The sequence below is a fragment of the Diplotaxodon limnothrissa genome, linkage group LG16, assembly GCF_057381915.1.
Source record: "Diplotaxodon limnothrissa isolate DT_005_m linkage group LG16, D_limnothrissa_male_GT1.1, whole genome shotgun sequence".
NCBI classification, from domain to species: Eukaryota; Metazoa; Chordata; class Actinopteri; order Cichliformes; family Cichlidae; genus Diplotaxodon; species Diplotaxodon limnothrissa.
The window spans coordinates 7,869,499-7,882,711 of record NC_140611.1 but is presented as its reverse complement, the minus strand read 5'-3'; the positions used below and the strand labels follow the sequence as shown (position 1 = coordinate 7,882,711).

Here is a 13,213-nt window from a genome sequence, read left to right as displayed (position 1 = left end):
AACAATCACTGCATACCTTTACATTTGTGCAGGAGAGACAATGGTCTACAGTGGGCCGTTATTGTTCTTTAGCTTTGGAATTTCATAGACAGCAAGGCAAAGAAGAGAAAGAAAGACGACTTGGTACCTACATGTTCTTCCAGGTGAGCCAAACGCTTTTTAAAGCTTTGAAACACACCGCAGTGGCACAAAAATACAGATGTATTCAGATATCATTTATATCAGGTCACACTCATGTTGCTGTTGATTTTATACTCCCTGGTTTCTCCTGTATATGTAAGTCCTAACCGTGAAACCAGTGGACATGTGCAAGAGCTTAAAATTCAGTTCACAGACTCAATAAATCAGTTTAGCTTCAGTGGTGTTGGGTGCTTTTTGATTGACTTCAGACTTTTAAAAGTAAACACTCTCAATCCACAGAGGAAGGTATCCCACTGAGGTTTACTGTAGCTGCAGCTAAAATTCAAATGAGTCAAGCGTCATGCCTGTGTTAAAAAAAAAAAAAATACTGTGGACATTCCTCCTCATCAGTTATTATTATTATTGGCCCTGGAAGTACATTCTTACACCTGAACTGGATCCTCTGTAAACTGCATTACTGTACTGCAGAAACAGGCGTCCTCTATATGGCACCGACTGCCAAAGAAAACACGGAGGGCGCTTCAAATGAAAACACACTCACATGCATATATACACGGGCGGTTTAAGAGTGAAACTAAAGCGTGATTTTAGCAACAGAACTGGGTCAAAACATGAAGATTAGGCCATGACGGGCAGTCTTCAAAATAAAAGGGCCAAATTTGGCACTCATATGAACAACTTATAATAATTAGATAGAAAGTCTTCATTTGACATAAGTTTTTGTTGCAATACAAAAACTGCACTGAAGTCAATTCAAATGCTTGAAACAAGATTCTTTTATTTTGTTTTTACTGACGTGTGTCTGTGGAAGGGACATTGCAAGTAATAATTTACATAATCATAATTTTTAGCATCCTGGTGCCATCATAGTGTTTTCAGTGTTGTCACTGACATCCACCCTCTCTCACAAATGCATACTTGCTTCTGCCACAAATTTGTTCCTTTTACATCAACCAGTCATCAGTGATGTTGGAGTCACCGGTGGACTGAAACAATTATTCAGGCTACTCTTCTGATTCTGTTCCAGGCCTCTCAGACCAGTTATATTCATATTTTAATGTTTAATGTTTATTGCATTTGTCTTGTTTCTATAGGAAAGTGGAGTCTGTAAGCATAACTGTGCCCAAAAAAGTCATTATTTAGACACCTTTTCATAGAGTGAGACGCAAAGTAAGTTTAACTATCTTAGATTGAAGTATTACACAAAACTGCTCACACATGTTTCCTGAAAATGAACGAATTCTTCCTTTCTCTCGTTAATCTTTGCTTTTCCTTGTGACAATCGTTTACTTTAGGGCAGGGGTGTCAAACTCAAATACACAGTGGGCCAAAATTCAAAACTGGAACAAAGTTGCGGGCTAACACTAATATTTATTGGAAAAAAAAAATATCTTCCTCTAGATATAAGAATGAATCTTTTCTTATGGACTCAAACAAGTTTTGCTGAAAAACTGAATATGGAGCAAGCAAAGCTTAATACTAAACAATATATATATTAGCTGTATAATACCAGTAGGCCAGCTCTAATAGTAATTTGGTATGGCTTCGCGGGCCAAATGTAATTAGGCTGCGGGCCAGAGTTTGACACCTATGCTTTAGGGAGCTGAAATATTATCAAATGTTGCCTGCCTTGTCTGGACTCTGCACATGCGCCCTTGTGCGCGTCTTGTGCGCACTGCTTCCAGAGTTTATCTGCCAGAGCAGAGTGTGGCTTGATGTGTGGATTCTGAGAACCCACTGAGAATCTTACTTGTTTATTTTACAGTCGAGCTGACTGTTGACGGTAGGCCAAATGACCCTTTAGCTGCCGGGAAATATCCCGGTGCTTCCAGCGGGCAGTCCGCCTCTGCTTTGGAATTTATTAAACCACTTTCAGGCTTCCGGAAGCTGTTTGCTCTCCACAGACATCGAGCTGTTCTTCAACTAGTCTACGCTCACTGAATTTCTAATTTGAACAAACACTGCAATATTCACCACTCACCACTGCTGTTGTTATTTTTATATCAACTTGTATATATATATATATATATATATATATATATATATATATATATATATATATATATGTTATAGTTTTGTTTTTGATTTACAAAAATGTCTCGTGATATCTTTGGATGGGCTGAAAAGTGACTTTATTTTGAAAAGCACGGACGGAAGCTGTGTACCTCATTGTCTTTAACTTTGAAGTTCAGAGTGAGCTGAAGTACACCGTAACCGCTGCGCTCAGAGCAAACAGCGCTCAGAGAGAGACACACAGACAGAAGAGAGCAGTCACCTCTTTTCATACTTCAGATCAGACCTCTCCATCATGGATTCGTTTCTGGCTCGCTCTCCCTTCTCCGCCGGATAAACTTTTGGACTTACTTACGTATCATGGGAATATACCGTGGGTGCGCTCGGACCCGTGGATTTATACAGCCTTGATGGAAATCATGTCACCGCAGCAGGGGACCATGGGACAGAACAGGTCCGACTCTCTGACGGGAGAGAGCAAGGCGCTTCCCGACAGCAAAAAGGTACATCTGAAGTAATGTAACGTTATCTAGACGCACTTTCTGTTCACGTGTGCGCGTTTTTGCGCATCGGGTGCGCTTGTTGTGGGTCTTCTTTTACTTTTGAATGACAATATGAGATGTAAGACACAGAGCAGTATCTGCAAGAGTGAGTTAAAAGACCGAACGCACGTTTCTGTTCCTGGCTTGTTCATTGTGTTATTTTCTGATATGTGTCTTTTTTAAATGTATTTTTAAAAATCAGTCTTTAAACCCTCATCTGTGTGCTGCGCAGCACGTCTAGAGGATCTGAATTAAGACGCTTGACTGTTCCTCGTCCATGTCATTGTGATTGTACATAGTATGAGCGTTTATGTGATCACAGTTTTTCACAGGCTTGATCAAGGTTTGTCCTTGAAGACTTGTGTGGATCCACCCTGTGCACGTGGAATAGTGTAATCTTAAGTGTGGAAAAAAGAAAAGCAAAACCAGAGGACTGGATTCTGGTCTTTCCAACTTGTGATTTATTATTATTATTATTATTATATAAAAAGTTGAACTTTTTACCCAAGAAAAACTCTTGAAAAACAAAACGGGTCATTACTTTGTTTTTTCATGCTTAGTGCAGAAAGTATGGCTGAAGCCAAACAACAGAAAAAAAATATAAAGAGCGATTATTTGTTAATTTCACAGGCAACACGGGCATGGATGTTGCGCTTCGGTTAGTTGCGTGGCTTCTCTTCACTGAGAGCATAGAGTATTTAAACAGAAGAGGGGAAAAATAAACACACTTTTGCGTGTCATTCCACATTACCGCCTGTGCTGTAAATCGAGGGCTATGCATTACAATTATTTCATGTAAATATTTCCCTCCAGATCTTCGTCGCTGATAGAGCAGACGATTCCCAGCGGCTGCTGAACGAACGCGTAGCGCCCCCTCCTCACGCCTGTTTAAAGCAAGTAACTGTAGCTTTCAGCATGGGAGGATGTGAGCGCTAAGTGTGAACATAAAAGTGCCGCAATGCCTCCTGAAAGCAACAACTGGGTTAGAAAAGTTGACCATAGGTTAACAGGATGTGCGTGATGGTTGGCAAATATAATATGTACTCATATGATCTCCACTAGTTACTTCTGCACAGTACACTGGTGCTTTCTAAGTATTTCACCACTTTCCAGGCCTGGAATTTTATAGTGAAAAATAGTGTTATGGATTTACAAATGATGTTGCTGTAGCCCACCCCAACCCCTCTCTTCTCTTTCCCTTCTCTGAGCAATTGCTGCTCTTTGGCCTGTCTGCAACACACTGGGCTCTGCTCAGCCTTAGGAAGTTGTGAGAAATGCAATCTGTCAGCCAGAGCCTCACCGAGTGAGAAAATGCTCATGAAAATAGAGTTTCCACATGCATCTCTTTGAGTAGGACTTGTTTTTTCCTCTCGGATATTTCTGTGAGAATGTGCTTTCTTGAATTGTACGTGACAGGCATGACAGGTACATAATGTGTACTTGTCCTGCAGCTTTACAGTGCAGACTTCCTCTTTGGCTTTAGCACACAGGCTGCATAATTTAAGACTTGAGGCTTCAGGGTGTCCTGCCTCGTGTCAGTCACCACGGCAGAACAACGAGATGACACCTGTCACCAACGTCGCTGGTGCGTTTGAAAATCTGCGTGGAAACGAACTGAATTATCAAACTTACCGTACACAAAACTAATGGAAAAACCAAACCCGATTTAAAGGGTTTCCACAAAACCATCAAGTCAATTCAACTAATTTGTAGGTGTCAGATATTCATCTCAGGCAAGACGTGTCACTGTGAATTATTGTTCCTTTTTAAAAAAAGAAAAGAAAATAAGCACATTGAAGCTGATGCTTCTTTCCTTTTTCCAAATGTCCAATAACTCACAGCATGTTGGGCTGGGCTGTAGCAACTCTGACCTCTATTACTAACAGGAGTTTGTTAAGAGAGGAATGTCACCCTTAAGTAACTCCAAAAAGATTCCAGGAATCCGAGTCTTATTTAATTTGGGTCGCTACTTTAATTATTTCTTGCCTTCCTCTGATTGAATCACTGTAGTGTACGTCGTGGGGGAGGAGGAGGGGGAGGTATTGTGAGCTAACAAGGTTTTGGCATGCTGTAGGTTTAAATGAAATAGCTGTGGCGGACATAAAGATGCCTGTCATACTTCTGTGAGTGAGCGCACCATTTATCGTGCCACAGTGGGAATATGTGAACCATCATAAACATCACACGCCGATGATATATTTCCCAGCTCCGGCCATCTTTTCTGTCTCGCTGTCACTTATTTTTCTGTCTGCCTCCATCTCGCTCGTTTCCTCTTTTCCCTCCTTTTTAACTGCCGTCACTTCTCCTATTAGTCGCTTTCTTCCCTTCTCTGTGAGTCCTGTATTTCCTGCATCGACCACAGCTAAACAGCCAGCTCAGAGCAGTGCTGACTGTGTACTTTGCCTTCCGTCTCTGTAACCATTGCGTGTTGTACCAAACCGAAAACAGTGACGCAAAGTAATGTCTCTGACCCACCTCTCTCTCTCTGACTGTGCAGAAGATGAAGACCCTGGCGCAGAGACGACAGTCAGCTCCTTCACTCGTCATCAGCAAAGCACTCACCAGATCAAGAAGCACATCCAGGTATCAGCAAACACACATACTGAGCTGCTGAGGTGCTGTCACCACTGTGTGCCATATTTCTCCCCTTTTTCTTCATAAACTATTGACCCTACCATGCATGCTTTATAAAGGCTTTATAAACTGAATTTAATGTATTGAAAAAATCCTTTTCCTGCTTTCTTTGCCTAGTAACCTGTTATTTTTTGCACGTACAGACTTTCTAGATTGTTTAAACATAACTTTTCTAGACTTCATGCATTTGATGGATATTTGCACTGACTCACAAACTTCCTAGAAAGTACTTACCTGTGGGTTTGATGAGGTGACAAGAAAGAAAGTATAGCTACGAGGCTGAGATAAAAATCACTGATTAGAAAATATATGCCTCTGATGAGCAAAAGTGGAAGCCTTTGGTTCCAGGTCTGAGGTGTTTAGTATTTCAGACACATTAAAGTGTCTAATTTCATCACTTAGATTCAGATATCTCTCCCCTTTTCTGTCACATTCAGTGTCTTCAGACATCAGCATTAAGACTGCCAGGCCTTTCTGACTCATTCATCGAGGGCTTTTAAATCCTCACTTCCATCAGAACTATCGGGCTTTTCATCACCCTCGTATCTCACAAATCCCTTCATCCTCCTTCAACAGTTTCGGAAATAAGCTATTACAAACCCTCCAGGAAGGGTTTGTAATAGCTTACTAGAAACTTTGTTTCTGTTATGCACTCTGTTTAATTTTCTGCCAGTGCCAGCTTTTTGGGGTTTTTAGAGGAAAAACACTTTGAGGCAGGCTGGCTTTTCAAAACACTTTGAGGCTTTAGAAAGTTTTCATGTTGTCATGATTTCACCTACAAGCGAGTGCCTGGTGAATAAACCTGATGCCTTCCCACTGCCAGCGTTACATTATAGAGAATTGCTGTTGGCAGCTTTTATGGAGATCAGGATGGTAAATCTTCACGATTTCGACAAAATCTTAAATAGGCCAGTGTTGTTGTAGGGTCTGTGTGTGTCTGTGTGTGCATATGTGCTAAACAGAGTTAGAAAGACAACTTAGATGCTCTGTTTGGATGCAGAGTGAGACACCATGAGACCATTTATTGAGTGAAAGACAAACAGAGGCTGCCTGAGAGTCTGTCCAAGTCTGACCTGTGTGTGCGTGTGTGTGTGTGTGTGCGTGTGTGTGTGTGTGTGTGTGTGTGTGTGTGTGTGTGTGTGTGTGTGTGTGTGTGAGCTGACCTGACGCTCTCTGCTGTCACCCTTAACCCCTGACCTCACATCAGGAGGCTTAGAGGCCGGTGGAGGTCAGCTGGGGTCAGAACCTAACATGTCAGTGAGTGTGTGAAGTAGTTATTAAGGTCCGGATATGTGTGTGCAGGGTGCTACCAGCAGAGTGCTTAGATGACTGAGAGTAGGTAAAGGCTGATGTGACTCTCATGCAGCAGGTGCTTTTCTTTCTTTCTTTCTTTATTAACTGGGCACTTTTTATTATGAATGCATATTTGTTGTTGTTAAGATTTGCAAACCACATGCAGGCTGTTATAAAACCCCGGAGCCCCAATTAAAGCAGTTAGAATGGGAATATCCATGTGCCAGCAGGTCTTGGCAGTGGGGTTGCACATCATTGTATCACTGCTGTGTTCTTTAAAAAGGCTCTACTGCTGTTACAAACTCTCCTTGCACAAATTTTTATTGTAAGCAGCTTTTTTGTTCTAGTTGATAACTTCTTGCCCTTATAGGCTAGGATTTATTGTCAAGTCTTTAACTTTATGCTTAAGAGCTCCTCTCTGAGAATAGCACTGACTTGCTGAGTGTCCTGTTGGTCTGGCATTTTCATCTTGTTCATGAAGCTGTTACTCACTCACAGTCAGTTCATTTTTCAGTATTGAGAACAGCTGGAAAAAAACAGGTTTAAATATTAAACAGTGCAGAGCAGCTAAAGCAGCTACAGAGTGAAACACACCTCAGGCTTTGATTTGAGTTTCTGTTCTGTTTTTTTGTCTCATCTCTGAACTCTTTCCCCCCTTTTTTTTCCTCTGCTCATGACTCGTGCAGTCAGTGAACAGCGCTGAGTTTTGGCTCCTGTTCACTTTTTTAAAATAACAGTGCTACAATGAACTGAGTTCTGAGGTACCGGGGGAAAAAACAAAAAACAAAACGAAGGATTTAAAAAAAAAATTGGCACGGTGAAGTTTCCATTGTTTGGAGTGTGTCTTTTTTCACAAGAGATTCTTTTTTCTTCTTTCCCTCCCCTCTGTCCCTGAGATGCGTCCTTGCCTGTGTTTCCCATCAGCCCTAAGAGGCACCGGAAGGGTCTCTGGACCTTTAGCGCAGCCATTTACATCACCTCCGTGCACAAACTCTCACACTTCATCTCGAAGTATAACGTCATCCCTTTGCCTCCCAACTACAGTGCGGGGGATTAAGGGTCTCCTTCAACCTTCAGGCAATGAAATCTATACACATGGACCCCTCCTGACCTCACACTTTCACGTGCTATCAGCCGCGCACACATAAATGTGACAACCACACGGCTCTTTACTTAATCTTAAATCTAATCTTATTTCTGAGTAATGACTTTTAGAAATGTAAAAAAAATTAAAAACATCTCAGTTTTCAGTTTTTTTCCTGGTTGTTGACATCTGGATCTCAAAATGACAAATTCAAGAACACACACCCACTTGCACATCATGCAAAAATCATTTCCTGGTTGTAATAATGAGCTCTGTTAAGGATATCATGGCTGACAGCCCCTAGGCAATTCTAGCTCCTGATTCTGACCTCATCCCTGTGTGTGTGTGTGTGTCTGTGTGTGTGTGTGTGTGTGCTTCCTCGTCTATATCAGGGCACTGGTGTCAGGATGAACTAACATTATATTTTGCCTATGAACCTATCTGATGCACGCAGAGCAAAAAAAGGTCAAGTTTTAATTGTTTTATGTGCAGTAGTGAGTTGTTAGTGCGTTATTGTTAATGGTTATTATAGTGTATTTGAATGAGATGTTGCCTGGCTGTTCAGTTTCCTTCAAATCTGTAGAGCTTTTTAGCCTTTTTTAGCTTTTGGTTTTTTTGTTTCCCATTCTTCTAGGGGTCTAATTAGCAATAGAAAGATGCAAAATAGTCCCCTTTTCAGGTTTTAGGAAGGTTAAGGAGTTGTTCTGTAGAAGGAAAAAGGCACCTATACAGATAAAAACAAATCAAAGCTCCTGACCTAGTTACAACTATAGTAGGAATGTAATTCAGAAATGTGTGAGTAATGAAGTGAGTAATCTCTTTATTGCCAGTCTTACTGCAGCCTTCGGGGGTTTTTATGTCACGATAAACAAAAGCTTCCACTGTGATTCGGGCGATGGTGCGGAGTGGAGTGTGTTTATGCAAAAATGATGTCTTCCCAAATCTGCTTGTTAACAGACGGTCTCTTTTCACTGCTTCGTGCACAGAGATGCCAATTGTTGCTTGTCTGAAGATCTTTTATCTGGGACAAAGAGGTCAGGCTGTTGGTGATTCAACCCTCCTCGTACAGAAACATATGCAAAGGTTCAACGGGTGACATCTCTTGTAGTTGGGGGAAGGGGGTCTCCAAATTAAAAAACGTTATCTGCACTTCACAAGTCTCTCCTCTGCTCTCTGTTTCACTTTGCGCAGAGCAGAGGAGACAAAAGAAGAAACTAGCTTTGACTGAAGACTGCTGAACTGTGCTGAAATTTAATGAATGGTCACAAAAATGAATAAAATATTTAGCTTCTTACATTATTTTCCTTTCGATTTCTTCCCCCTTTAATTTCTTGTGGCTTGGGCTTCCCCTTTAAGGCGGTGAAAGAGGAAACACGGACATCTCTGCCTTTGCTTTTTCGTCCTATCTTTATTTTTATTCCCTGTCAGAATTTACGCGTTTCATGAGAAATAAGAGCGAGGCTGAAAGTTTGCTCTGAACACATTTCCATTTATTTGCTTCTTCTCGCCATGTGTTGACTTAATACAGGAAAAGCAGATTTGCCACCAAAGACAAATTGGCTGCAGACAAATTAATGACACAGATGATGCACAGAGACACATAAATGACACTCAGCGTTCTTCTCAGGGTTATTATCAAAGCTGAGCAGATGGACAGTTATATAAGTGTCATTTCTGCCCTGAGGGAGTCAGTCTGTTCTGTCTAGGCTGACTGTTTGACAGCTGGGGAGACTTTAAACTGTGCATCAAGACACAGCAATATAAGCAAAACAGCGCATCTAGCCCCACTAAGATCCCGTTACAATGAGAAATACCTGGAACTGGAAATAAGTGGTAAAAAGAAAGTGGAAACAATGAGTGGAAAGAAAGCTAAGCAACAAACAAGACAAGCATAGAAAGTTCCAGCTGTTTGTCCAGCTGTTTTCCCTCTGGGTATGTAGCACTCACACCTGATGGATCATACTCATGTCCATGACTAAGGCTTTACTTATCTTCCTTCATGATTTAAATACTCGGTGCTTTTGCTGCACGAGGCTGAGGAGATGCCACAGCCAGGCTTTTCTTTACACGTGAAAAAGCTCCATTTCTTTCTGCAGATGGGTTTTCATTTGGGCCGTCACAACAAGTTAACAGAGTCTGGCTCAGTGATGAGGATGCTTTTCTTTGTGATTCAAATTTGACCTTTTTATTGAACACCGATTCTGTCTTCTTCATTCTCTGTAACGCTTGCTTTTCATAATTCCATCCCTCGAGCTTTATAACTTCGTAGTTCTCGGTTTCATGGTGTCGTTTTCTTTTCTCGATACGCTCAACTCCTCATCAATCAGGCGTTTAATGATTAGGAGCCATTTTTTCACAAATCTGTCAGTTTTTGCTGTGTAAATGAAACTCACTTGTGACTGTCAGACTGGGTGATTTATGCTTATAAGACTTTCATGCAGAAATGTTTCCCGCTCCTGCTTAAATATTCATGCGGGGACATTAGTATGCGGCGTTGTGCAGCTCATTGTACAACTCCCGCTCCCCCCTCCCATATCGTGTTTTAGAAAGTCAACAGTTCTCCTCACGGAGCCGTGCCTGAACAAAGGTGGCCATGTATGCGCGGGCGGGGTGGACGCTCAATTTATCAACATCACACGATGCACATTGGAGCCATTAGCTGTTCATCCGTCCGATTCAGCTGTCACTCTAACATTTAGGAGGAAGGGATGTGCGGTGAATACGGAAGATGTTGCCCTTTTTGTGGGGAAGTGAGATGTGAAAGAGGCTTTACAGGAAGGTGTTATTGTCCATGTTGATCTGTGCGTGCGTGTGTGTGGGCTCTTCTGACAGATGCATTTCTCAACTACATTTCGGTGTCCCTCTCTGTTTTAGGGGGTGTGCAACATTACGTTATGGTGCCACCTTGAAAGATTTAATGAGAGCCAGCTATCAGCTGTGCTTTGGAGAATTTATATTTGTGATATGAAGGCGATGCAAAGAAAGAAATGCATTAGTTATATGACTGGAGGGTAAGGGTAAATAGACAAAAGAAATGAAACTGCGTCACATAGAAAGTATTTATTTTTAAGCTGTGAGTGTGCCCGTGTAGTCGTCCTGGATCCTGGTTCTGCAGGCCAACATGTTCCACTGAATCACTGATGCTCTGCTGGCTAAAGTCATTGAACCTAATTAAATTTACTGAGCCCACATTTGAATTTATTTTTGGATGACACACAAAGAGAAATAATATGAAAGCACTCTAGCGTGGCCGTCTGGTTTTTGTTAATTAATTACGTAACCGCTTATGCTGTAGCTGGAAGGACTTTGGCGAGTAAGAGATTCATCTTCCCTGGCTTCCAAATATTGGTTCTTTCTCAGATTTTTGCAGCAGAAAAGTGTGTCCTTGCATGTGTCCTGGTAGGCATCGGGGGTGAGAAACTATCCTAAGAAGAGGGTGTGTGCATGCATTAGTGTGTGTGTTTGTGTTTGCACACGTCTGTTTACATGAAAGAGACTAAGAAAAGCGGAGAAAGATTTAAAATGTGTATGTAAGTGGATATTTGGGTCTTTTATCAGCCACCTCCAAATAAACAGGAAAGGATGGAGCTCTCAAATGATTTCCTCTTCCTCTAAAAAATGATTTTGTCTCGTCTTAAAAAATAGCCCTTCTGATTTTTCTTTGTAGCCAAACAATTTCCCTGATGTTCTAAAACTATAATCTTGTCTTTTTTTGTATTAGTTAGATTACGTGCGTTGGGAATAAGAGTCGGAATGAGGAGAAAAATGAGGAGGAATGCTCAAATTTGGAGGGTCAGCTAAGCCTTTTCACAGCTTGGCTCACATGCTACGTGGGATTCCTGCTTTCACTTACACCATTCCTGGTTGTTTCACATTCTGTATAAGTTTGGAGGAAAAAAAACCCTCCACAAGAAAATATGCAGGAATAAAGAATAAAGTATTACTCCACCAAACCAAATGTATGTGGAAATAAAGTCGTGGTCTTGTGGCCAATATAATACAAAACGTTCAAGGTTGTTCAGATTGCGCTATACCATGGGTTTTGTTTCAAAACCGCAAAGCATTGACTCCCGACCTTAAAGTCGTAATAGCTTCCTCAGTGTTTACCGGGATGGAGCTAGTTTCCTCATACGATGCCAGGCAGACATTTTATGCCTTAACGTCTTCCTGGTGGTAATCCAAATTAAAGGGAGGTAGTGTTTGAATTGCATCCTTCTAAGCTAATAGTCTTTCATTTGATTCTTGAGTTTCGTGATGGTGGTAGGTATCTCAGGGGCTGGGGGAGCCTGATTTGGATCCATTAGTAAGAAAGGTGCACACTTTCTTAAGTGTCTTGCTCAGACGAGTTACTTAAATCTCCTCTTTCTATCCTCACAGTGGATTACAACTGCTTTGCTCACTTTTTAGGTGTTTCAAGCTCACAATGTTTCTTCACTCTTTTTTATTCTTGTCACTCGGCAGCTTCTGTGAGCTATTCAGGAGCTCTGTGGCAATTTTGCAATAGCTGTTGAGCGAAGCAAAGAGAAATTCAGTCCAACTGTGTTTCCAAACCTGTTGTTTCAGTGCATGCTTCCACATACTCCAAACCACAAATTTCTCCTTTGGGGATCAATAGTGTAAATCATTCCTTGCGTCTGCGTTGTCTCGGTTTTGTCCCCCCAGGGAAAGCTGCTTGACGCCAGTAAGCCCAGAGACTTGTCCTCTAGTCCAGGCCTTCCTGGCTGAGTGTCCAGGCCGTCTGTTCCTGGGTCACGCCCAAACACAGCTAAAGACCGGCTTGCAGATCCAGGAGAGACACCTTTTCCTCTTCACAGACACCCTGCTCGTCACCAAGGCCAAGTAAGTTTCTTTCAGTGTTTTGTGAAATGACAGGGAGATGTTTATACGTGGTTGTGAGTGTGAGAGGGGGCGGAACAGGAAATAGAGACAGAGTGACATAAACAGGGAAAAATAGGAACAAAAAGCGGCCGTGCAACATTTCATTGTTCCTAGTTGTTTCTCTGCTGGTCATAGCAAAAGAAAATTTGTGAAGGATGGAGTTTCCCCCTGTCTCTCTTTACATACTCTCCTGCTTCTTTTACTACTCTGTCCCTCATTTTTTCCCCCAGCATATAATTATTTCCCAGCCAATTAAATCCATATGAAGCCTGGCTCAGATCAAAGCCAAACTGGCTCGCCTTGGGCCTAAAGTATGGGGCTTCCCACCCACAAACTACACAACACAAGCACATTCAAATATAGAAAGCAAAGAGCACATAGACAATTTTGAGGTCCACACAAACACACACACACTCACACATACACATAAACACACAAGCTCTGCACACTTACAGTATGTACTTACTGTACACACAAACCCCTCAGTGCAGACACAGCAGGATGGCTGCGGTCTGTCCTGGGAGTCATGTGCCAGTGGGCGGAGCTGACCCTCTCAGTGGAGAGAGTGTATGCTATAATTGGCTTTAATACATTGTGGCTGAACCCAGGGTGAGTTAGAGGAATGTGT

At 41.8% G+C, this 13,213-nt stretch overlaps 1 protein-coding gene across 1 annotated transcript in view; it reads left to right on the top strand.

The window, feature by feature from the left end:
- Positions 1 to 2,382: 2,382 nt before the first annotated feature.
- Positions 2,383 to 13,213, top strand: part of LOC146615669 (rho GTPase-activating protein 20-like) — a 30,870-nt gene continuing 20,039 nt past the window's right edge. The window contains exons 1-3 of the mRNA XM_085374142.1: positions 2,383 to 2,657; positions 5,194 to 5,279; positions 12,370 to 12,546. Of these exons, the coding sequence (XP_085230268.1) occupies positions 2,565 to 2,657; positions 5,194 to 5,279; positions 12,370 to 12,546 (356 nt within the window). The 5' untranslated portion in view covers positions 2,383 to 2,564. The remainder of the gene's footprint in view (positions 2,658 to 5,193; positions 5,280 to 12,369; positions 12,547 to 13,213) is intronic.